Source organism: Sus scrofa, chromosome 5 (assembly GCF_000003025.6).
Source record: "Sus scrofa isolate TJ Tabasco breed Duroc chromosome 5, Sscrofa11.1, whole genome shotgun sequence".
Classification (NCBI taxonomy): domain Eukaryota; kingdom Metazoa; phylum Chordata; class Mammalia; order Artiodactyla; family Suidae; genus Sus; species Sus scrofa.
In genome coordinates, this window is record NC_010447.5 from 77,015,783 (window position 1) to 77,041,750 (window position 25,968).

Sequence of the window (25,968 nt, forward strand, 5' to 3'; positions counted from 1 at the left end):
AAGGAGCCTCAGGCATAATAAAAATCTCCTTAGTTATAATTTCCTTGATGCAAAATTCATAACCTTTTAAAAATAGCTGAAAGGGTTTGGTATTCTGTGTGGGAAAAAAAATTGATTCACAAAGAAAAAGCATAGCTTGAATAAGGTAACGGTGAGACTGTTCAACTAACAGGAGGCTCTCTGTCTCTCCCGCCTCTCTTTATCCACCCCAAGCCCGGCAACTCTGCAAGAACCTTAGGAGAACCCTCTTTCTGCAGGAATTAAATGTTGTATTTATGAATTCATTAGACAATGCTATTCTTCATTGCTTGTGAAAATGATTCCAATACAACTGTATAATCAGCGTAGCCTTTCTCTCCAGGCTCAATTAATCACCTAAATGTGTTTAAATTTTGAGACATTTGTGTTCATGAAAAAAAAATGCCCCCGAGAAATGTTATTTAATAGAGAATATGAACTATATGTACTTAAATTTAAATCTGGTCCCAAATTATAAGGATAATGAAAGATGTGAAATAAAACTGCAGGATGACTGACAGAAGAGAATGAAGAAGGAGAAAAAGAAGGTAAACTATGTATACAGGATCAATAAAAATTATAAAGGAAATCTTGTTCTTTTTCAGATTTCACTTCTTTTAACTTTCTATATCATTCCGGCAAATCATTACAAGGCTCCACCTTCCGCTGAACAATCTCAGGTGTTTTATTTTTAATTAACGCGGAGTGTCACGAGTGTAGCACACTCTTTCTCACTTTCAAAATCTGTCTCTGTCTTTCTTTTCTATTAATGGAATCTGACCCAGTTTGCAACAGCAATTAGGAAAACCTTCTCTGATACAGTTTTAAACTCTCCTCAGTAAAGGTGGCATGCTTACAAAATGCAATTTTTTTTAAGGTCAGTATTAGGAGAAAAAAATTCAGTATGTTGTTTCTGTAATTACTCTCTTATTTTTTCCTTTTCAGAGCAGCACCTGCAGCATATGGAAGATCCAAGGCTAGGGGTCCAATAGGAGCTGTAGCTGCTGGTCTATGCTGCAGCCTCCAAGCTTCATTTGAGACCTGTGTTGCAGCTTTTGGCAACAACGGATCCTTAACCCACTGATCAAAGCCAGGGATCAAACCCACATCCTCATGGACACCATGTCTGGTTCTTAACCTGCTGAGCTACAACAGGAACTCTTCAGTAATTATTCTTTTGTGCAGTCTGCATAAAGAGGTAAAGGAACTATTGCCATTTACTTTAAATAGAAGAAAAGACTGGCAAAATCAATGGACAGGAGTTCCCACTGTGGTCAGAGGGGATGGACAGCATCTTGGGAGCACTGGGACGAGGCACAGTGGGTTAAGGATCTGGCACTGCCAAAGCTGTGGCTTGGGTCAGGCCTGTGGCTTGGATCTAATCCCTGGTCCCAAAACTCCATATGCTTGGGGAGGGGGGGAGGAGGCAAAAATGGAAAAAAAAAAAAAATCAATGGACCGATTCGTGGCTTTTTTGCACTATCATGTTAAAAGTTATTTTGATATTAATTTCTACTGATGTACTCACTACTACCTATATTTATGTACGGACACAAGTTACTTACCATAGAATGTCAAGTAACCAAAAATGGCAGTCAAGAAGTACATAACAAACATGGCGAAAAAGGAGATATTTGAAACCATCTGCATCTTTTTCTGTGACCGACTGAAAACAAAGACAAAAGAATTTGAAAAGTGAAAAACCACATTACTGAACGTAAGCACCAAGGTTAACACTGAAGAATGTAACTTAACTTTCTGTCAGGCTGGGGCCAACCTGACCTGCTGAAATCACCCCCAGCAATTATCCCAGGGTACAATAACCTCTTTTACACCAAATGGGTATTGTGAGAGAGCGAGCTATGGAACTAACAATCCCTTGAGTGTTCTTCCCCATTCTTTTGAAAAGAATATCGAGTTCCCATCTGAAGAACAGAGAGTATTTATTTTTTAATATTTGATACTATCTCCACACAGCACACATAGGAAAAAAAAAAGGCAGAATAAATTCCAACGTTGTTCTCCCAGCCCCAGAGATCAGGGGCAGAGCTAGAACTTGACCTTGGGCATTCTGCTGCTAAAGCTGCTATTTAGGTTCTGGTTTTCCCATCAAATAGCTCTGGAAGCCCGTATGTCTCCAGAGCAATGCGTGCCCACGAGCTCACAGCAGGGATAATGAAAGGCTCTCTCTCCATCTCTCTCTCCAAGGTCATGTTCACTCTGGGAGTTTACTCTGGGAGTTTGCCCAAACAATTAATCTACAAGACTTGAATTCAAGAGTAGACTATTAGTAGTCACAACATTGGATCATGTCATAATAGGCAATATGGAAAACAGAAAAATTGAGAAGTATCCACATGAGAAAATCACAAACTAAAAGCTGGATTATTAAATTTAAAAGATGCCAAAGACATGTTTAAACACCTTAGTTACAGGATCATAAAGTAGGACCAATGTGCACATAGGTAGATGTAAATATGTCAATATTTACTCAGGTATCAGTTAAATATGAAAGAGTAAGAATCATGAGTTGAATTCAATGCTAAATAACATCATCTTTATTTTTGTTTCAAAATGGAAATAGACAGCTATACTGTACATCTTTTCTGAACTTAAGACGATGACATAAGGCCTACTTCAAGAAACAAGAAAAATCTCAAACAATCTAACCTCACACCTAAAGGAACTAGAAAAAGAAGAACAAAGTCCAAGGCTAGTAGAAGGAAGAAAATAATAAAGATCAGATTAGAAATAAATAAAATAGAAACTAAAAAAGACAAGAGAAAAGATCAATGAAATTAAGAGCTGGTTCTTGGAAAAGATAAACAAAATTAACAAGACTTTAGATACACTCAGTAAGAAAAAAAAGACAGAAGGCCCTGATAAATAAAATCAGAAACAAAAAAGGATAAATAACAACAAACACCACAGAAATACAAAGAACTACAAGAGAATATTGTGAAAGTTATACAGCAACAAATTGGGCAACCTAGAAGAAGTAGACAAACACTTAGAATCATAATCTTACAACCAAGACTGAATCATGAAAAAATAGAAAATCTGAATAGACCAATTACTAAAACAGAGATTGAAATAGTAATCAGCAACCTCCCATGAAAGAGCCCTAAAAGCCCACACAATCCTGAGAAAAAAGAACAAAGCTGGAGGTATAGATTTCAAACTATATTACAAAGCCAAAATAATCAAAACAGCATGGTTCTGGGAGAAAAACAGATAAATAGGTCAATAGAACAGACTTGAGAGCCCAGAAATAAACCCACAGATATGTGGACATATATGTACATACACACATATCTGTAAATTAAATCAAAGGAGCAAAGAACATAAAATGGAGAAAGGACAGTCTCTTCAAAAATGGTGTGGGAGGAGTAGTTAACGAATCTGACTAGGAACCATGAGGTTGTGGGTTTGATCCCTGGCCTCACTCAGTGGGTCAAGGATCCAGCGTTGCCATGAGCTGTGGTGCAGGTCACAGACATGGCTCAGATCTGACATTGCTGTGAGCTGTGGTGTAGGTTGCAGATACGGCTCAGATCCAGTGTTGCTGTGGCTCTGGTGTAGGCTGGCTGCTACAGCTCTGATTAGACCCTAGCCTGGGAACCTCCATATGCCGCAGAAGCGGCCCTAGAAATAGCAAAAAACAAACAAAAAAAAGAAAGGTGTGGGAAAAACTGTACATACAGCCACATGCAAAACTCTGGAAATAGACCATTATCTCACACCACGTACAAAAACCAACTTAAAATGGATTGAAGACTGGAATGTAAAACTTGAAACCGTATAACTTCTAGAAGAAAACTAGGTGGTATGCTCTCTGACACCGGTCTTTAGCAATATCTTTCTAGATATGCCTCCTCAGGCAAGAGCAACAAAAGCAAAAATAAACAAATGGGACTACATCCAACCGAAAGGGTTCTCCACAGCAAAAGAAACCATCAACAAAATGAAGACGACCTACTGAATGGGAAAACGTATTTGCAAATCATGTATCTGATCAGGGGTTAATATCCAAAATATAGAAAGACATACAACTTACACAGTATACTCATATACAACTCAACAAAAAAAGAAAACCCAATTTAAAAATACGCAGAGGCGCTTAATAGACATTTTTCCAAAGAAGACAAACAGATGGCTAGCAAGTACATGAAAAGATGTTCCACATTGTTAATTATTAAGGAAATACAAATCAAAACCACAATGAGATATTACCGCACGCCTGTTAGAATGGCTGTTATCAAAAAGGCAAGAGATAATAAGTGTTAGAGAGGATATGGAGAAAGGGGAACCCCCATACACTGTTGACAGGAATGTAAATTGGTACAGCCACTATGGGAAACAGAATCGAGGTTCCTTGAAATATTAAGAACAGAACTCCCATACAATCCAGCTATCCCACTTCTGAGTAATTATCCAAGAATACAAAAATACTAACTCCCAAAGAAATATGGACCCCTATGTTCATAGCAGCATTATTTATAAGAGCCAATATATGGAAACAACCTAAGGGCCCATCAGTGGATGAACGGATAAAGATGTGATACACACACACACACACACGCACAATGGAATACTAATCTGCTATAAGAAAGATGAAATCTTGCCAATTATCACAACATGGATGGACCTTGAGGTTAGTATTCTTAGTGAAATATGTCAGACAGGGAAAGACAAATACCATATGATCTCACTTATACATGAATATAAAAAACAAAGAACAACCAAAAAATAAGAAAGAAAAAGACGAACAAACCAAACCAAACCTAAAGATATAGATCCAGAGAACAGAGTAGTGGTTCCCAGGCGGGATGGGGTGATGGGGAGGCCAAGATGGGTGAAGGGGATCAACTGCATGGGGACGGGTGGAGATGAATTTTTGCCGGTGAGCCGGATGCAGTGCATACAGAAGTAGGAATATAAGGCTACACACAGGACACCTATGTAAATGATCAACCAGTTACCTCAAACAAAGAGACTATGCCACGTGACTATTTTTATGTAGAAAGTCTGGTAACAGACAAAAAAGAGAACCCATGAGAGGACTGATAAGCAGGCCTTTAGTTCTCTCTACAGTAGCCCCCCCCCCAAAAAAAACCCCATATAATCATCGTAATAGTTTAAAATGAACAACAATATTTTTGGTCCAATTTGTGGTCTTAACACTAAATTCTTTCTGTCTGATTTCCCAGCCTTTTCTAACTAACCCAAAAGGCAAATCAGACACAATGGCATTTGGTAGTTCACAGATGAATTGAAGGCTATTACTATCCCCTTGCAAAATAGCCATAAGTAACATAAAGCAACATAAATACTTGAACTCTCTTGAGTAATATAGTATTTGAAAAACCAAATTAACCAAAAAAGCCCACATAGTAAGCCACGTTATATATCTATGGCCAAAACATACTGCAGGTTTCTGATTATTTTTCGCTCCAGAATGGCAGAAAGTCAATGTTGAAACCAGGCAATGCATCGGTGGGGGTTCATTATATGAGTCCATTTATTTTAATACAGTACTTGCCTATTAATGAGGGGTTGTAAAATAACTCAGTTTGTAAAACATTAAATCTCTTACTCTTTAAGCTCGCTGTAAATTGGCAGGACTGATGGGTGGCAGACAAAGGCAAATGCGATCGTTGGTAGCGCATACACGGTCTATTTGAAAGAAAAATAAATAAACATTAAGACATTTTTTTTTTGGCCAAGCCTGTAGCATGCAGAAGTTCCCAGGCCACGGATCAAACCCTGCCACAGTAATGACCTGAGCCACAGCAGGGACAATGCCGGAGCCTTAATCCCTACGCCACCAGGGAACTCCACAAAAGACAATTTTACCAAAAAGTATACAGCTCCAGTATTTCTGAGCTGTCTTTTTATTTGACAGCCCTTCAGAATCCCTGGATTATCTGGTTATTAGGAGAGCTTTGATATCTAAAATAGGAGCAGCTTTTCTAAGACAGCTTATCCAGCTTGAGACATTAGGCACTTGGCACAGAGGGATTTTAGCTGGGCTCACCTACAGTGTAATTTACATCCTCCAGGCACTGCATCGCCCGTATTGACATGGCCCTAGCCAGTCACAGAGGACTTTCCTACATTATTTCACTGAGTCCCCACAACAACCCTGAGACAGACCAGTGCTGTTTCCTGACTCTGTCCCAGTCAGGCTAGACAGCACGCCCAGAACGTCCACTTCTGTTTTACTGCTCTTTGCTCTATATGAGGTGCATCAATCAGACTCAAAAAAATAGTACCTAAAAAGAAAATTACTTTCTGAAAAGAAAATTACTTCACTACTTTGGCTGTATCGTTAAACGGGGGCAAAGGAGAGATTCGATCTAAATTAGTTTTCTTAGATACGATTTTTTAAAACTCTCAAATCCAACATAGTAACTTCTATGCAAAAAGAAGTTAGCAGAGAAAGAGGGAAAAATAACATTTCTCATGCTCTCATTTTGCCCTAGCACTGTACCAGGCACTTCTAAAAACTCTGTAGATTTAGAATAGAATTGTTATTTTTTTTACAAACGGGGTTGATAAGTCACCCGAGGACTCAAATCCAAGCCGGACTGGTTCCACAGTCCCCTGTTCCCATACTATTGACAATTATCTCAATATGTCGTATGAAGGTTCCTCAAGTGCCAATCTGTAGTGGTATCTGTATTTCAACTGTGCAAGCTAGGGAAGGTGGAAGCATTCCTTTCCACCACCACCAGATAAGAAGGATGTTATTCATCTATTTGTAAAGATCTACAAGGAACAGCAGAGCTGAGACAATGATCAGAAAGGGGTTTTCACCAAGAATACTTAAGGTTGTCCTACACATAAACCGGGTAAAAGGAAGTAAGAAATAAACAATTCATATGTTTCTCCAAGGTCCCTAAATGGACTATGACATTGTAAGCAGAGGTAGGTACTGTGTTCTTCTGAAAATGAATACATTAAAAAAAAAAAAAGTTTAATGAAAACAAGTAGGAGAAACACATTGTCCTTAGTAGAAATGCTTTTTCTGTTTAAAGGATAGGAAACTTACCTTTGAATTGAAAGTAACATATTTTGGTGTACACATGTCAGCATTTGTTGCGTTAGGACTCGTTGAATTTAGCTCTGGATCACTGCAGGAAATTTGAAATTTCTTGTAGATAACCTAGCATTAAGAATAAAGGAGAAACAAAAGAGACTTCATCAAATAAAGCCAAATAATTATTGCATGGCATTGTACTACGGCAAAACCAAACCAACCAATCAGCACTTACCACAATGAGGAAAAAAACCATACAGCTCAAGGAAAATCCACTAGTATAGCCGAGATAGCCTTCAAAAAAAGTTTAAAAAATTACATTATTTCATCTGTCATCTCTGTCAATGCATTACTTCAAGCATAGTTTGGGGTCTCAATAATATTTGTACATGTTAATCTAAATACAAGATTTATTATTGGATAGTGCTACCTTATTTGGCAAAAATGGTGACTTCGAATTAAAACCTTGTAGTATTTATGTGTTTTGATCCCAGCTCTTCCTGACACAGTAGAGAATGCAGATTCCCAGAGACCAGGGAACAAGAGCCTCCCGAATTTGGCCACAGGTCTCCCTTGTTGTCACTCGGTGAATTCCTATGGCCAACTCCATTTACTCCTGGACTCTTGCAATAGTTCTTGATTTATGTACTTACTGTGTACCTACTGCATATGCACAGAGGAGAGAAGGGATTTCTAGGGATAAATTGAGCCCCTCAGGATCTTTTCCTTGCTCCCCTTAGAATCCGTAGGAGACCTCTGACCATCATTCGCTCCAGAAGGGCTGAGTTAAATGGTCTCTGGGAGCTGCACTGTACTCACTGCTGGGGGAGAAGAGCCCTTCTCTCCTTAGACTGAAATGAGCTCCGTGTATATGCACAGAAAAGCCTCAACACGGATTCGGCAACCGGAAAATGAAGGAGCTTCAAAAAAGTCTGCTTATAGCTCTTACACGACAGCTAGAGAGGCTTGGTATTCTTGTACAAAACAAAACAATAAAACTATGGTTAGCAATCTTTTGGGGAAGAACTCTGAATGCCTGCCTTGAATGAGCCTGAAACGATAGCAAAGGCTTTCAGGCTTTGGACTAGACAAGACGGCATGAAATTCCCGTCACATCAGAGACCCTTGTCTCCAAATAGAAGCACACACACAAATGTCAAAACCAAGTGGATGTGGCTTGCTGATTATCTACCACTTTTGACTTTTCACTTCTCTCTCTCCCTTCAATGAGTAAATAATTGAGACCAGGTAGACTCTGAAAATTTAAGAGTGATTTATAATTTAAGAGTGGGGTATAACATCAAGATCTTCTGCCTTGATATGAGGTTTGAAATTCTGCTTGTCTAAAATAATCAGGGTATGTCGAGGAGAATTTCATTTTCTGGACTTGGTGCTGCTAGAAAGAGCCCTGTCTGCTGACGGTCCCAGGACTTCTCCCCTCCATGGATGAGTAAGGGATAGCTTAGGAAGTCACATACTTTTTTATCCCATATTAAAGTTGAGCCTGATTAATACCTGTAATACATCACTTAATCTTTACCCTGCAAGTGACAGTAGAGGGCAAGGTTGTTCATTTTGATTGGGTTTCTTTCTTTTTTCTTTTTAGGGCCATACCTGTGGCATATGGAAGTTCCCAGGCTAGAGGTTGAATTGGAGCTGCAGCTGCCAGCCTACACCACTGCCACAGCAACACGGGATCTGAGCCGCATCTGCGACCTACACCACAGCTCATGGCAAAGCTGGACCCTTAACCCACTGGGCAAGGCCAGGGATGGAACCCACAACCTCATGGATACTGGTCAGGTTCTTAACCACGGAATCACAACAGGAACAGCCTGGTTAAGTTTCTGATTCATCTGGGCACTGGAGAGACTACAATAAAGGTGAGCTCTTTCCTTACCCAGGTTCTTCAAGAGACACAGAGGAAGAATTATGCCAAAGGTAACGACCACCACCAGACTCGGCCATCCACATACCAGGGTCTGAAAGGCATTTAAGCAGTTAGGTCAAATTTTCTTAGAAATGGACTTTTTTTTCCCCCTCACATGTAAAATTTCACAATATCTTATTTTTTTTTAACTATTATTGATGTTAACCATTCATTTCTATCATTTTCAGGTCTTATCCAAATACTTTTTTTTTTTTTTTGTCTTTTTGCCATTCTTGGGTGCTTTCCTGGCAACCCAAGCTAGGGGTCGAATTGGAGCTGCAGCCACCAGCCTCCACCAGTGCCACAGCAACACAGGATCTGAGCCGCATCTGCAACCTACACCATAGCTCACGGCAACGCCGGATCCTTAACCCACTGAGCAAGGCCAGGATTGAACCCACAATCTCATGGTTCCTAGTCGGATTCGTTAACCACTGAGCCACGATGGGAACTCTTTACCCAAATACTTTAGCCCATGTGACAGAAGAAGGGATATTGCTTTTTTTGCCCCTGATTTACATGGTTTCAAAGCTGAATGCACAGTGCATTCTGTCAGATTACAACTTGTCTTATCAATTATTGAAAGAGAAAGTTCCTTTTTTGTTTTGCTTGGCTAATATCATCAAAAACAAAGCACAGGTAGGCATGGCTTTCTCCCTAATCCCTCATATTTGACCTTGAATCCTGATGACAGAACACTAGGGATCCTGGCTTCTATGATACGCCCTTGAAAGAAAACAGAGAGACTCAGACTGACAAGAACTGTTAAATAAGAGGTAGTCAAAACATAAGGATGTGCCAAATGCAGCTGCAACATTTTCCAAGGTTAGCTGTATCTTTAAGGAGGATGGCTTATGTCAATTCTGCTCCCAAGATGCTCTGTCCCTTCTTTGAGAAAGAGACTCGGATCTGAATTTTGCATATTCTACCTCTGTGTTAAGAATACTCCATATCTGTTCTATTTCATAGAAACTAGACGTAGATTTCAGGCTCTTGGGAAAAGGCATTATCTACCATTTACAGCAAGACCAGTGAATCTACCTTTTAAGTGCTCAGATTCAAATGGCTTTCCCTGCTGCCTTCATTTATATACCCCCAGCAACAACAAACCAAGAAAAAACATCCAAGGGGAAACTTTGTTTCTGCACTTTTCTTGAATCAAAAACTTTGGTTAGCCCACATTTCAATTAAGAGCCTTTGAGTTTTCTCTCTCTCACACACACACACAAAATGGTCTGTAACTTACGAAAATGTCTCTTCCTTTCCCATTAGAAACTTTATGGCAGAGGGTAGTTCATTTTTCACTATGAAGAGGTAGCTCAGCATTGCTAGGGAAAAAGAACATTTTTAGAAAGAAGATACAGAGGCTCATGTTGCAAGCAATGTGAAAGGTTATCAGCCTATTCCTAGACTGACCTTCACAAAGATACCAAGACGGCTGTAGATACTGTCCCAGTATCCTTGATTATAAGGGATTACCACCTCTGCTTTACTTTCCAATGCCCCATTTGGGGAAAAAAAAAAAAAAATTTGTTCTGGCCACGCCCATGGCATGTGGAAGTTCCCAGGCCAGGGATGGAACCCGCACCACAGCAGTGCAGTAGGGACTGGAGCCACAGCAGTGACAACAATGGATCCTTTGAGGCTGTCAAGGAGCTCCCTCGTGCACCGTTTTAGCAATGAGAATGATACTGTGTGAGTTATGTTAAATTTCATGTGGCCACCCAGCCACAGGCATTAGAAAAGTCAATAATGTTCACATGCTTTAAGGTACAGACAAACACGATCTTTTTACCTCCAGTGTTCTGCAGTGAGGTGGCTCCAAAGATGACAAGTTTCCCTGTGGTGCCGAAGACCTGCTCTCCCAGCTTTTCATAAACCATGCAGCCTGTTTAAAAACCATGGTTGAGAACATAAGAAATGACAGAGTTCCCCCACTAAAGACAGCCAAGATGTCTTCATTCTATTGACTATTCTCCAAGTTATTCTATGTCTTTATCAAAATCACATAAATAGCCTTCTTGGCTTTGCAAGGTTTAGGCTCTCATTGTGCAATAACCTCTTGACATTTTTAAATGTCAGATATGACCACCATTTCTTCTTTTTCAGGTTGGCTACAAAAGCATTACAGGTAAATGATTAGGTCATAAGCCTTTTTGTTTTTTTTAAACTATGTCTAAAATCTCCCTACTTTACCGGGGGGAAATTCCCACTCTGATCTTATTCTCAGTTCTGGTGTATATTGTTAAAGATTTGATTTAAAAATAAAAATCCTGATGGTTAGGAAGAAAGTTTCCTTTTGATGTAATTACCTGAACTGATTGGGCTACCAAGGAATTATCTTAATATTCCAACAATGCCTCATGGGTCCTCGATAAAACAACAAGCGGAGAAACATGTAATAACTACATCAGAATTCTGATCTTTAGTAAAATTTAGTTCAAAGATTGTAGCTCGCAGAGGAGAACAGCAGATAACTCTGTCAAGAGTCATTTGGCTATAGCATAATTCGAAAGTGTTCAACCAACTCATCTCAATAATACTAAAATATTAAACCATTCATGAAAAAAATGTGTTTATATTTCTCCATAACAGTTCAGCTCACATTTTCAAAAGGTTCACAGAAAGCAATATGGGTCAGACTATAATTAAACTTTTGTTGAATCTCTTCTAAGACTGGTGTTTAAACCCGACAATGGTCAGATCCTCAGTTTATTACAAAATGTTCCAGTTAAATGGAGTCATCTGTATACAATAACAGTCGGTGAATGTGGATTTAGCTGATGTGAAAGTCAAAGTAATACAAATATAATCCAGTGTCCCCAGAAGAGAAAATAAACACTTCAGGTATTACACTGCCCAGAGAACGTGAAGTCTTTTCCTAGCACCCTCACTCCCACACTGCCTCGGAGTCACATTTTTCTCCTTGGAATAGGCACAAAAGAGAATGAAAGCTCTGTTTGCTTTTAAAACCTTGGAGGCTACAGTATAAAAACATGGGGTCCTTGTTTTGAATTTAGAAAGACCTAAGGAAAAACTGAGGCCTTTAAAATGAACTCATCTTAAACCAGAAAGGCAGGTATAATTGAGGGTATGGAAGGTACTCTTTAAATGACAACCTTATTTGCTCGCTACTCATAACAATTTAATTTATATGTTGCCGAATCTACGTCTCTAGATAAATACCACGGTAGGTCTTCCAGAGGGCAGGTCAAAGTACTGTTTTCCTTTTCGTAATCAAGTTGCTAACCACGGGGAGTATCTTCTGTTCACAATATCACCATGAGAATCAATCACCCCGGCTTAATGAAATTAGACGTGCTATCGGCTTACCTGTTTCCTTTGAACAGATCAACAGAAGGTTGATTGAATATATAGACAGAAGTGTTACTGAAGTCAGAAGTACCCTAAAGTGAAGAAAATAAGTCTTGTGATAACCATGAAGAACACAAACTCTGACCTTACACTGTGGACGGGACAAAGCTGATTTATATGTTCTATGGTTAATACGATTTATTGATAGTACCCAAATCCTGGACTCTATTAGCCACACTTCCTTAAAAATCCTCAGTAAAAATGTTCTACCCACTAAAGAATGGCTCATTAGAATGCAACGCCAAGAATGCAGTCGTTTACGTAGTTCAAAGCTTAAATAGCTCTCTGGGATCATTTCAGTTGAGGCGACCTTAAAACAACATTATGAAAGAAAGCTTTTGTAGTCCTATGGTGCATTTTCCTGTTACATCTGAGTGAGAAAGTATGAGGAAGGGGGGTGGGGATGGAGGGTGGGGGCACCAAGGGAAAGGCTGGCAGTGACCACGTGAATTTGGGCACCTGGCTCAATTTCTGCCATCCCTAGATTCCTCACCTACGATCTAAAATCAAATGGTGTCTAGGGTCCTTTTCATCTAGGTACCCTATGGCTATCTGTGAATGTATATATACTGAACCACTGAGATAATTCATTTTTTTTTTTTTTTTTTTTTTTTGGCACCTGGTTCCTCTTTTAACTGATGGGGAAATGTTGACAATCAAACGGAATGAAAAGACCTAGCTGAATGGCAAGCTCATGTTTTTGTTTTGGTACACTTGGCTCATTATCCAACCATCCTTGAGGAAGAAGCACCGTTAGACGGATGTGGGGGATGACATAGATTGTTTCTGAATTCCTTGGTTAAAACAACTGAAAATAGGTATCATAATGGAAAATAAAACCTATTTATTAAAAAGAAAAAAAATTCCAGTCCCCTAGATGAAACCACCCACTTCCGGATGTAAGGAAGCACATCCCCGGAACAATGCGTTGCCGCGACTGAGTCCATGTTTGAGTAATTACGGTGATTATTTCTCCAGCAAGCACTGCTGAGCGGGGCTTGCCCCTCCTGCATTTCTCTGCGTGGGGCTCTTCCCGGCCCTTTCGCCACCCTGCACACCTGCTGAACCACCGCTCAGATATCACCTCCTCAGGTGCCTTCCCTTGCCCCAGGCAGAAAGACTGCTTCTTAGCTTTCTCCTCTCTCGCAGCATTTTGTTTCTCCTACAGGCAGTGCAATCTCCATGAGAGATAAATGAGGGGGTACAGAACAGTCAACGGCAGAGCAGGTGGACTGCCAGAGTCTGGCCAGAAAACATAAAAGGGCCATAGAGTTCGGCCGAGATAAAACAAACACTGGGAGCAAGAAGAGAAAACCTAACTTTGGGTGAAGGTCCAACTGACCAGCTAATAAAGGGGAACTTAGGTTAAGATATGACGGCCAAAAAGTACATTCAGATATACATTAACTCGGATCACTGAGCAGGAGGGTGAACAAGAGGGTAAGTCCCCTGTTATCTATTTTGGCTGAGGGACACAAAAAACTGAGAGCGAGCATTTATTATCATCCTGTAGTTTTGAGACATGTAATGGAACATGATTTGCTATCGTCTGCCAGAGATAGGATGCACGACACTAACTGTGGTATAATTTTTCTTTCCTCTTTCAAGATGGTATTTACGTGGAAGACGCCAGCCTCAAGTTTCACTCAGAGTTCACTCCTTTTGACGCTGAACCCCAGGTGGCAACTTCCACATGTGCACGTGATAGGCCACAGGGGGTTTCTGTGCCGCACAGAAGAGTCTGGGCTTCCCAAGTGGGGACAGAGGGACGCAGTTTCAGGCTTAGCCAGGTGCTCTTCTGGAGGACCCTGTCCTCCGTGGAGTTGATTCTCCCGTGACTAAGCAGGGGAGGAAAGGGCCTCTTACCCCGGGCCCCAGGCTAATGAGTGAAGAGTGTGACCTTCCAAAACCGCATGTCTCACAGGAGGAATAATTACCAACATCTCCCTAACGGTTAACCAAAGGCCCCAAGCCTGGGAGAACTGGGTATTTAGCAGCAAAAGAAGCATTCGAAGGACACATCTCTTCCCCAGCTAGTCGCCCTAGGACCACATGTTCTTGCACGTGGCTGCCTCTGAGCCATTCTCCTGGGCTAGATGACGCGCAGCTGGCCTGTGGCCCTTGGCTAAAGGTGAAGGATGTCTTTATAAAACTCGTTATCACCTCTTTTGTCTTTTCCAAGTGGGAGGAGGGTGTTGATAGGGAAGATTCTAGCAGGGAGCTCACTTTTTGTCTTTCCTCCCCTTCCCGACAGCAGAAGGAGGACCTCCCACGGTGAGGACAAGGAGCCCCCTGCCCCCATGTCTGAGAGACAGCACACTGCACCACCCCTCCGCCCCAGCAAAGGACCCCAGTAAGTCTGACAGCCAATCCCTGAAGATCCTCTTCCCCATCCCTCCCAACATACAGACTGTCCCTTCCACGACTGAAAACAAATATAAAGCAAAACCATTTTTCTCTCAGGTCACGAAGAGGCAAATGCTGTCTGTAAAATTCCAAGACTGCTTTAGCTTCTAACAGAATCCAACATTAACGGGATTGAAATTTAGAAAGGTGCATCTCCCTGTTTAGATTCTTCGAAGCAATGGGTTATCGATTGGTTACCACAGATCCACAGATTGGTTTAAGAGGATCCCGTTGGAGCTGACATCTCAAAGAAAGAGCAGGAGGGATGACTCGAGAGAACGTAAGGACTTATTTGAACATTTCTTCTATTTTGACTATTATTGTGCCCCTATTTTGACCCATTATGTAGTTGTACATATAGTCTGGTTTCCTGGAGGAGAAACATAAACATCCCTGTGCGAAGGGGAACAGTAGTGAGTCACTCCTTCATTTCATCTGGGCATCATGTAAGCTTTTTATTTTTTTATTTTTTTCCTCTGGCTGCACGTGCGGCATATGGAAGTTTCTGGGCTAGGGATCAAATTGGAGCTGCAGCTGAGGCCTATGCCACAGCCACAGCAATTCAGGATCCAAGCCAGGTGATCTGCAACCCACACCACCGTGCACAGCAACGCCAGATCCTTAACCCACTGAGCGAGGCCAGGGATTGAACCCTCATCCTCACGGAGACTACATCGGGTTCTTAACCCCCTGAGGCACAGCAGGAAGTCCTCTTGTAAGCTTTCACATCGTTTCATTAACCATTGACCAAAAGTTGTAATACAGCAAGGGCAAAAGCTGCTTGCCACAAAAGGCATGGTTCAATGGGAACCGAACCTTGGCAATGGGCAATTGAGTTATCAAGGTACTGATAGCTCAGAATTCGTTCAGCCTTGAGGAGAAGGGGACCTAGAACGTATAACTGGACACGGGCCCTGGAGAAGCAGTGGTGGAAGAGTTAGTCTGGTGAAGAATGAAGTCAGGGATTTTGAGCACCCTGGTGTCAGCGATACTTCGAGAAATGTAGTACACGACCATCCCAGGAGATCGTGTGTCCCTCGAGAAGAACAGGAAACAGAATTCTAGACTCCTGGGCTGGGGAGAGACCTTTAAAGACTACCCTGTGCCCAGCTTTTCACCAGGGATGGGGAAGCCTCCCTGCTCTGTGCCAACACATCCAGGTCTGCAAGGCATCTTCTGTCGGGGGACACTTACGCAACCCATCCTGTTGCTGGAAAGTGCTGTGCACTGGAACTGAGGCTGAGCTGAAACTACTGCTATTTCTACCCTAAGCCCTTCTTTTCCCCTTTGGACCAACTTGAATCTACTTGAAATCTAACCCCTCTCCCACCTAAAAGTACATCTGATGGTGCTTATTTTAAGACGGTGCTCTTTGACTTAAACATCGCCAGTACTTTCAGCTGTTCCTCCTGCGATGGAGCATTCAGGCTGTTTACATCTCAGTCGAGGTTCAGTTTCTCAACCATCGCTGTTAGCGGCTGTGTGCCAAGAAAAACACAATACTCTCACATTGGTTTTGATCCAAACAGTGCAAAGCACAGTAAGCTTATTAATTTCAGTCGGACATCCGGCTTCTTTTAAGGCAACCGATTTTGGTTTTCATTTTTATGGCAGCATGTCACACATTCCATTCTTATTGAGCTTCTAGTGGGAACTGCTATTCGGCCAATCTTCCTCATTCTATCCTGTGTGCTTTTTTTAAAATTTTCTTTTTAGGGCCCCCCCTGCAGCATATAGAAATTCCCAGGCTAGGGGTGAAATTGGAGCTGCAGCTTCCGGCCTATGCCACAGCCACAATCACACCAGATCCAAGCCTCATCTGCAACCTACACATTAACCCACTGAGCAAGGTCAGGATCGAACCTGCATCCTCGTGGATACTAGTCAGGTTCTTTTTTTTTTTTTTTTTTTTTTTTTGTCTTTTTGCTATTTCTTGGGCTGCCCCCGTGGCATATGGAGGTTCCCAGGCTAGGGGTCGAATCGAATCAGAGCTTAGCTGCCAGCCTACACCAGAGCCACAGCAATGCGGGGTCCGAGCCGCGCGTCTGCAACCTACACCAGGGCTCACAGCAACGCCGGATCCTTAACCCACTGAGCAAGGGCAGGGACCGAACCCGCAACCTCATGGTTCCTAGTCGGATTCGTTAACCACTGCACCACGACGGGAACTCCCTAGTCAGGTTCTTAACTCGCTGAGCCATGATAAGAACTCTTATCCTGTCTCCTTTTTAATTTTTTTTTATTTTTTGCTTTTTAGGGCTGCACCTGTGGCATATGGAAGTTCCCAGGCTAGGGGTCCAGTTGGAGCTACAGCTGCCGGCCACAGCCACAGCAACTCAAGATCCAAGCCACATCTGAGACCTGCACCACAGCACACAACAACTCTGGGTCCTTAACCCACTGAACGAAGCCAGAGATCGAACCTGCAACCTCATGGTTACTAGTTGGCTTTGTTTCCACTGAGCCACTACAGGAACTCCCTGTGTACTTTTTTTTAAAGCCAAGTGCAAAGTTCTGCAATTTTCATTCCATTTTACCTTTCTAGTCTTGAGATATCTTTAAATTTGTTCATCCTTTTTACTTATGTGTCAACTACCTCATCCAGCTTCCTGTCTGGAATCTGCCTTCATCTAGGGCACTGGTTCTAACTGAATGGAATAAGACCATCTGGAAAACGGCCCCTCATCCAGCCAACTGCTCTGGTCAGACGCCTGGAAGTCAGACACCCTTGACCTCTCATCTACTCTCTCAGCCTCGTATCTAATTCACTGGCAGGTGTCCTATCATCTCTGCCTCCCCAACATATCCCAAATCTATACATTTATTTTTTCCCATCTCCACGGCCACTGCTCTAACCCAAGTCACTATCATCTTTAACTTCTGGGCACCTATGATAGTCTCTGCCTGTCTCCCTTTTCTTGCCCCCTCTGATCCATCCTCCATCCAGCAGCCAGAGCAATGTTTTTACTCTATTGTTTTATTATGTTTCTCCATCACCAGACTCGAGGACAAGCCATGACTGTTTAACTCACAGTCATGGCCCATCCTATTTACCTATTTACATGAAATACTAAACACAGCATGCAGCAGACTCTTAACCAAGAATAAGCAAATTTACAAAGATTAGGCTCTCATTCTTAAGTCATATGAGACTCTGCCAAATATCTTGCTAAAATCAAGGTACATGCTGCCTAAGCAAGTTCTGTGACCTACTAGTTCACTCTTATCTCAAAAGATGAGGTTAGTTTAGCTTGACTATTAGGAAAACTGTATTCACCCCCCACGGAGCAATTATTTTCTGCAGTAATTGCACAAAATAAGCTATTTAATAATTTGCTCTAGAATTACTCCTGGGATCTACTTTTTTTTTTTTTTTAACCACTTTTGGATGCTGGGATGAAATTTGCCCATTTCCAGACCTCTGGCAATACTCCATGATTTCTTAAATATTCCTAGATATTTCTACTCTATTTGCTGCAGGAAAATTTTGCCTCCTACTTGAACAATCAACATTTAAACATCTATTTAAGATTCTTTATGTCATTGTTTTGAAGCATATAATCAAAGGAGTAATTACGGTCCTTTGCTCTTCTACAATTTACCCAAAGATTATGTGGATTATGTCATAATAAATTTCATTTTCAAGGTATGAATGAAATGGAGAGCTGTGACAATAAATGAAACGACCCGCTTAAGGTGATTTTGAAGTGTTTTATATCACGGTTGTGGTAGTGATTTTACCACTCAATTTGGATAAGCTCATCAAATCCTATCTCTAAATTGGAGGATTTTATTATTTATTCATAACTTTATAAATTATTATTCGTAATTTTATAAATTATAAAATGCTTCCAAAAAAAGAAAAAACCTAACCCCACAGCACTTTAAGGGAGACGAGTCATATAGCCCAGCTATATGACAAGAAATCATGTGACATGTTCCAGCCGAGCGTCAGAGCCCCTGAAAGAGGTGAAGATGAAGCAGCGTCACTGCTGTGGCCCCAGAAATAGCTCGGAAGGAGGTGTTCAAGCTGCCACGCAGGTGAGTGCTTTCCACTCTTCTAGGACTCACTCCCCTCAAAAAAGCAGGAACCCTTACCCACCCTCGCAGCATGCCTCTCCTGTCTGCTCCACTGCCGGCGTTTAAAGCAGCTGTTCTCAAGCTTCAACGTGTGTGTATGCATCTCCTCGGGATCTTGTTAAATAAAGATTCTAATTCAGCCAGTGTGAGCTGGGACCTGAGACCCTACATCTCTCACAAGCCCCCAGGGAATGCTGACGCTGCTGGTTCATGGGCTGCGCTTAGAGCTGATGGGTTGAAAGCCAGGAGCTCTGGCCCCCTGGCATATCCATTCAGTGTTTCTGTTTCTCGTGATTGCTGGGACTAGTGGCACTGCATCACCTGGCACCCCGTCTGCAGGTGATCAGCGTGACTACCTGACACAGACTCCCCTGCTGTTCGGGTGAGAAGGCGCTGAAGGGAAGCGTTTACCGCTGAAGCATCATCACTCTCGGTATGAAAGCAAGTCTTGCCTGCTTCCTTTGGTCGACTTCCTAAGGGGATTACTTGCTTCGCCAGGATATATATATTTAAATTACTTTCAATTCCACATCCCTCTCCCACCCTGCCACGTTGTCCCTTCCAAATGGCGCCTGAGGCTCACTGCCTTGTATAATTCTTCCTTTTCTACACCTGGTTAGAAGTATAAAATTTGTACCACCCTCCTGATCAGAATAATGCATATAAACTCCCTCACTGGGGGAAAAACAGTCTTTTATTGCCTGTGCTGCTTTTACCTAACATCCTCTCCCACCAAGCCACAGCCCCTCACTCCCCAGCTCAAGGACGTAGATGCTGGTCGAGGCAGAATGTTTACAAGAAAATGGAACCCTCCAGGACAAGGGACTTGGACAAACGGTAGGAAGCATACTGTCTTCTTGCCAATCCTCTTTCTCCAGCCCTGTGTGCTAACCTCTCCCTCCCCTGTCTGCCCCCACCAACAGCTTGCGCCCACATTTCCAGGCTGTCTCCTCCCCCTGCACTTTCCTCCTCCAGTTTTTCACACACTCTTACCTCCCCCCTAACTCTCCCCGCCCTCCATTCCACTCCCGACTCTTCTTACTTATGAGAAACATCTCTAGGAAGTGAATAAAGATTTTAAAACACTGCTGAAGAGAGGAGAGTGCCAGCCGGGGATGAAGGAAGGGCTGGATGAGGATGGATTGAAAGTGTCATCCGTCTGCATGGTGAGCGAGCTCAGCTTCAGGACGGAGAGAACTTCAGGGGCGGGAAAGAAAGGGGCGTGAGTGAAGGACCATGACCTCTCAGTGGGACAGGGAAGGAAGCAGAGCCCAGAGGTCCTCAGTGACATGCAAGGATGAGAGGGACACAGTGGGAGTCTCTGGAGGGAAGGAGAGCAGGAGGTGGTCGGAAGCAGGCTGTTTGGACAGTAAGTGCAGAGGGGTGGTGCAGCCTGGTTCCTAGCCTGGGAAGCGATGCCAGTGGGAGAGGCTTAAAGTGGAGACGAAAGGGGACACAGAGCAAGTTTATTTAATGAACGCTTAGATGGGAGAAGACACGCCTGAAAAGGAGGAAAGAGGGACGAGCTGTTCTGACTCTCTAATTCATGTGAAAATTTTAAATATTTTGACAAATTCAAAATTATCTTTTCCATTTAAATGCACTTCCTAGAGCTTTTCTTTACTTCAGTGAGAACTCAATGTAACTAACAAAACACTTTCTTCATCATCACCACTAAGAAATTTAGGGACATTCACTATGTCAGGCCCACAGCGAGCACTTTCTACAATATTTCACTTATGAGTAGCGCTGTTGCTACCTATCTTACAAATAAGGAAACTGAAGTACAGCAAGGCTGAGTATTTTGTCCAACATCACAAAGCTGGCATCAGAGCTCTCAAACCCTGCTAATCTGACTCCAAAGTCCTTAGCCACAATGCACTGTCATCTTCCAAAATCAGATGTCCACATCTGATGACAGTGTCAAAAGCAAGACCCAAGCAGAGAACCAAAAAACTTCGAGTAAAACACATCAAAATCTTAACAGAGCTTGTTTTTGACAGCAAGATGCTGGGTGATTTCTTTATACTTTATTTATACACTTTCTTTGACTGTACCCAAGGCATATGCAAGTTCTTGGGCCAGGGACTGAATCCGAGCCACAGCTGCAACCTACACCACAGCTGTGGCAATGCTGGATCCTTAACCCACTGCGCCACAGTGGGAACTCCTCTTTTTACTTTATTTTATGCATTTTCACAATGGTCTTTAATGATTATCTTACTTTTACAATAAAAACTATTAAAAGGTCCCTTATATGTGGAATCTAAAAAAGGGATACAGAGAACTTCTTAGCAGAACAGATACTGACTCACAGACTCTGCAAAACTTATGGTGTCCAAAGGAGACAGGTTGCAGGGGGAGGGATGGGCAGGGGTTTGGGGTGGGAATGCTGTAAAATTGGGTTGTGATGACCGTTGTACAACTAGAAGTGTAATAAAATCCACTCCGTTAAAAAGCATTAAAATGCAAAATGTAAGTAACTTTTCAAATGATAGTATTACTATTCCAAATCTTTGTGTGTGTGCATGTGTGGGGGGGGTGCATCTGTTAAGGCCCCAATCTCATTAGTATCGTCCCTATTTCGTTTAAGGAGCTTACAAAATACTTACAGACAGGAGCAGAAACATCATCTAATTACTCAGTCCCCAAAGTGGACTTTTTAGTCACTAAATTCTGATTCAATTTCAACATTCTGAGGCTCAAATGACCAGCATGCTAGGACCTGGTAACATGTGATTATTTGTAATATTTACAAATTGAACAGGAGAATGAAAGAGATGGTTTTTAAAGGCTGGGCGAGGAATAGGTGAGGATCAGTTATTTGTACAACTCTGTTTCTTTCTTGTAGGTAAATCTAGCTTCTTTGGTGCAAAGCTTCTCTTACACTAGCCTCACTGTTGGTTAGGTATTTTGTTTTGTCCAGAGAAAGGAATATGCACTGCTGAGGACCAAATCAAATAAAATCTACTATAATTCTAAGGAGGAAGAAGTGTATGCAGAAAGAAAGAAAATTGATCAGTTTGGTTGATGCTTTAAGAAGTTAATAAAGTTGGGAGGAGGTCTGCATTTAAATAAGGAAGTTGGTACCAGTAAGAAAGCAAGCCATGTGCCACCACCACTTCCTGTTTTTGCCTACTGTCGCTGGTAGAGGGCTGTGGGTTTTGTGGGTGCTCCATTTATAACACTAGACTAGGCTTCCTTCCTCTTCTTCCATTCCACGAGGACACCTGGCTTCCCTTCTCCTCAAATCTAGATTCTTACCTTCAAAAAAAATGTCCCCTTTATCATACTCTAAAAATGTAACTCCTGAGGACAGAAGAATTCCATACACCCCTAAGGCAAGGAATGTGTTGTACCTGATGGGCATTTTGGACTTCCATTCCTGTAGGAATGATGGCTCCATTCACAACTCTGTTTCCATGGTAATAATGCACATTTAAGGAGAGACGGGAGAGTTAAGAGGACTACACCCCCCGCTCCCTTCCCCTATCCTACGGCCAATTGATTATCATCCTGGGCAAGTTACTTAGGCTCAGTGAATCTTAGCTTCTTTATCTGTAGAATGGGGATGACAAATGGAACTGTTATTAAGATTCCATGAAACAATGGATACCTTAGAACTATCTTCCTTTTTCAATCCTTTACAATGGAATACTACACAGCCATAAAAAAGAATGAAATAATGCCATTTGCAGCAACATGGATGGACCTAGAGACGATAATACTGATTGGCATAAGTCAGACAGAGAATATCATATGAAACCACTTATATGTGGAATCTAAAATATGATAAAATGAACTTACTATGAAACAGACTCACAGACATCGAGAACAGACTGGTGATTGCCAAGGGAGAGGAGGGGTGGGAAAGGGGTGGATTAGGAGTTTGAGGTTAGCAGCTGTGAACAATTACATATACAACGGATAGACAACAAGGTCCTGGTTAAAGCACAGGGAGCTATATCCAAAAGAATGTGTGTTTGTGTGTGTGTAACCAGATCACTTTCGGTACAGCAGAAATTAACACGATGTTGTAAATCAACTGTACGTCAATAAAATAAATTTTTCTAAAAAGTAAAAGTGATTCTCAGCTAGCAAGCCATACAAAGGCTGCGGTGGCTTCGGTCTGTAGGCTGTTGTTTGCCATCCCTGATACTGATGTAGATCACTGACACCGCGTGCTTGAAGGAAGGTGAAGCCTGTGGTCACAGAACAAAGCACAACAAACTGGCCTACATAAGGGCACTTTTCCAATCTGCTAAACCAACTACCACTCTGTGAGCAATAAAAGTTCAAGCTAATCTTGAAAATCTAAAGTTCTGGACTATACGGACCTACTGCACAGATAGGCCCTTGACCTTCGGGAACCCAGAAGAGAACACAGAAAAGACATTCTACGCATCTTGGCCATGAATAGTACTGTTAAACCAGAGATAGTTAACTTGCCTCTTGCAGACTAATAAAAACTCAGGGCTCCTAAATGGAGGCCACACTATCGTCCTTGGGTAGCAGCAGAGGTAACTCAACACAGGCAGGACTAAGTGAACTCAGTATACATATTCCTGTACATTCGTGCTCACACACACACACATACACCCCGCACTCCTACGTCTCTGAGGCCACAAGAATCGACTTCTTGGAACTGCTTATCAGACACATCTCAGATGACTCATCATCAACTAGGCGGAACTGCTCAACTTTTAAAAAACTGTGGGTGGGACTCACCTCCTACCCTTGCCAACTCTGTTTACAGAATAGGCACTCATTTTTAGCATAACACTCACCACTTTCCTATTTCCCCACTTGTGAAAAGCTTCTTGATCCAGTGAATTTCAAAAGAGTTCAATGGCCCTGCCGCTATCCTTTCTACATGTACTCCAAACGCTGGCAAGCCTGAATGTGCCATCCCTCCCCTTCCCGTATTATTATTATCCCCAAACAAGAGACTCATGCCAGTGATTTCTGCTGCCAGCTGCGGGACAACAGTTTTCTCTTCAAATCATTTCTAAGGAACAGTGGCTATAACTCAAAGAATTCTGAAAACAAGTAACGGATTGACAAGACGGAAGATGAGTGTGACTCGACGCAGGGACCTCCCAGGATGATCGGAAGAGCTGCGTTTCCTATTGACTTCCTCTTCATCGCCCATGTTGATATCACAAATCCAATTTGGTCTTTCCTTAGAAAGCAAGGAACTGCCTGCTTTCAGAGTGCAAAGACAAGACAACGTAACATTTGCCAAGAACGACCTGATAAATATCACACAGACCATCTTTGTTACTGCTAAGAGCAAAATTATCATCGTGGTGGGTGTAATTCGAACTTTTTGGAATCTATGTAAAGTACTAAAGCAATGACAGTTCAAGAACATGCAGAGTAATTGCAAAGGTACACGACAATCTCACTCCAAATTGGCAGAATCTGCTGAAAGAGATTTGAGGACTCCAGAGAGCTATGCTAAGACAGTTATTTAAGGGATTTATCGTAGCCCCTGATAGAACAAGAAGCCCATTTTTGTGACATGATAGTAATGATCAGATACCTATAATGTAGGACTTAGGGCAATGAGATGTTCTAATTCCATTTCCGTCTACCTCCTATGTAGACTGAATTGTAAAACACTAAATTTCAAGGGAGAAGGCACCTGGTAGTCTGATCTTGGTTTATAGAGCTCTTCGTTTTTTAGATTTACCCATACCAGCACGGCTAGTTACTGATTTGTTTGTAAACACTGTAATTGCAGACAATACGCTGTTGCATCTTTTTGATGGTAGGATGATGACAAATGGTCCACAAAGGTAAATATTAAGAGAGAGAAGAATTCACCTACAATTGGAACAAACAATCCACCACAAAGTGAAGGTAATTGCTGTAAACTGACAATGACAATTACTGTCCTTTTTGCAAATAGCAGTTTAGCCACAAATGTCCTTTTGGCAACACAATGCTAACCTCATACAGTATTTCTCAACAGTCTCTAATTATTTTGAATGAAGGAGGCATTCCCAGGAAAGTAACCCATGGGCGGTGAGTCCCTCGCTGAGCTTCTGATAGTTTTCATTACATCCCCTCGCCTACTGAAAATCTGAAGGTGAACTCAACCTCATAGTTTATTCCCTCTGATATCTTTGCAAGTGTTTGGCCTCAAGCCTTGTAAAAATCTGTAAGACTATGCCAATTCTTACACCTTGGTTCATTCATTTCAGGGGAACTTTATTGAGAATCAGCTACACGTGAGCACTGTTCTAGATCTTGTTGGGGGAGGAACAAGGAAGAATCAGACATCAATCCTGCCCTTGTCGGGCACAGAGCTCAACAGAGAATGGAAAATACATGCCTAAATAACAGAAGCACTACTTGCTATAAAAAAAGATAAGGACTACACTGAAAAGAGAAGGAAGGGAGGTCCTCCCACCTGGGAGGATTATAGCAACATTTTTGGAAATGGCACCTGTCCTGGGTCTTCCGGGATTGTCAGGATTCAGAAGCGCAGGGACCATGTTGGAGTGGAATGACAGAAAGGCCAAGGCGACGGGCACCGTGCAGGCAGCCCCTACAGAAAGGAGGGAAGTTGCTACTGCCGACTCAGAGGCAACCTGCAGGTGAAAATGTAGTTTGGAGCAGGTGGCACTGTACTAATTGCTCAATCTAGCTCTCACGGTCTAAATAGCAACACTGAAAATATTTTTTTTTCTCAAGTTTCTATAGATAAGAGAAAATGGGAAAAGTCTTATTGCAGTGGTTTTAAGCTCTCTAAAAAAACATTTTTCTCAACTAGTTTCTTCCCCCAAAAGCATATAGTAAAAAAAAAAAGGTACTTTAAAGAGTATGAACTTTCCAGCCCCACTACACCCCCAGACCCCATGTCACTCTCCAGGAGCAGCCGCTCTCAACAGTCTTCTCCTGTAATTTCCCCAAATAGTCTGCACTAATATATGCACATATACACAAACTGCCTCCACCCCACCTGCTCACTTCCATCCAATATTCAGTTTGTTTTTACCCAATAATACTCCTGGGAATTTTTTTCCATATCCATACATATAAGCCTATTTTACTCTTCTAAATAGCAGTCTAATATTACATTTTATGGAACTACTCTGGTTATTTAACC

The 25,968-nt window shown here is 41.9% G+C and overlaps 1 protein-coding gene and 2 long non-coding RNA genes across 3 annotated transcripts in view; 2 read left to right on the plus strand and 1 right to left on the minus strand.

The window, feature by feature from the left end:
* The window catches only part of LOC106510388, an 83,509-nt gene extending 82,902 nt beyond the window's left edge, over window positions 1–607 (plus strand). The window contains exon 7 of the long non-coding RNA XR_002344320.1: window positions 214–607. This is a non-coding gene — a long non-coding RNA (uncharacterized LOC106510388). The remainder of the gene's footprint in view (window positions 1–213) is intronic.
* The window catches only part of SLC38A1 (solute carrier family 38 member 1), a 66,884-nt gene that overhangs the window by 5,943 nt on the left and 34,973 nt on the right, over window positions 1–25,968 (minus strand). The window contains 9 exon segments of the mRNA XM_003355629.4: window positions 1,584–1,684; window positions 5,615–5,694; window positions 7,073–7,186; window positions 7,296–7,354; window positions 8,961–9,020; window positions 9,023–9,042; window positions 10,237–10,318; window positions 10,786–10,878; window positions 12,324–12,397. Coding sequence (XP_003355677.2) covers window positions 1,584–1,684; window positions 5,615–5,694; window positions 7,073–7,186; window positions 7,296–7,354; window positions 8,961–9,020; window positions 9,023–9,042; window positions 10,237–10,318; window positions 10,786–10,878; window positions 12,324–12,397 — 683 coding nt within the window.
* Window positions 14,231–19,586, plus strand: LOC110260814. Its single transcript, XR_002344321.1, has 4 exons — window positions 14,231–14,496; window positions 14,623–14,718; window positions 14,829–15,051; window positions 18,652–19,586. It is a non-coding gene; the product is annotated as an uncharacterized LOC110260814 (long non-coding RNA).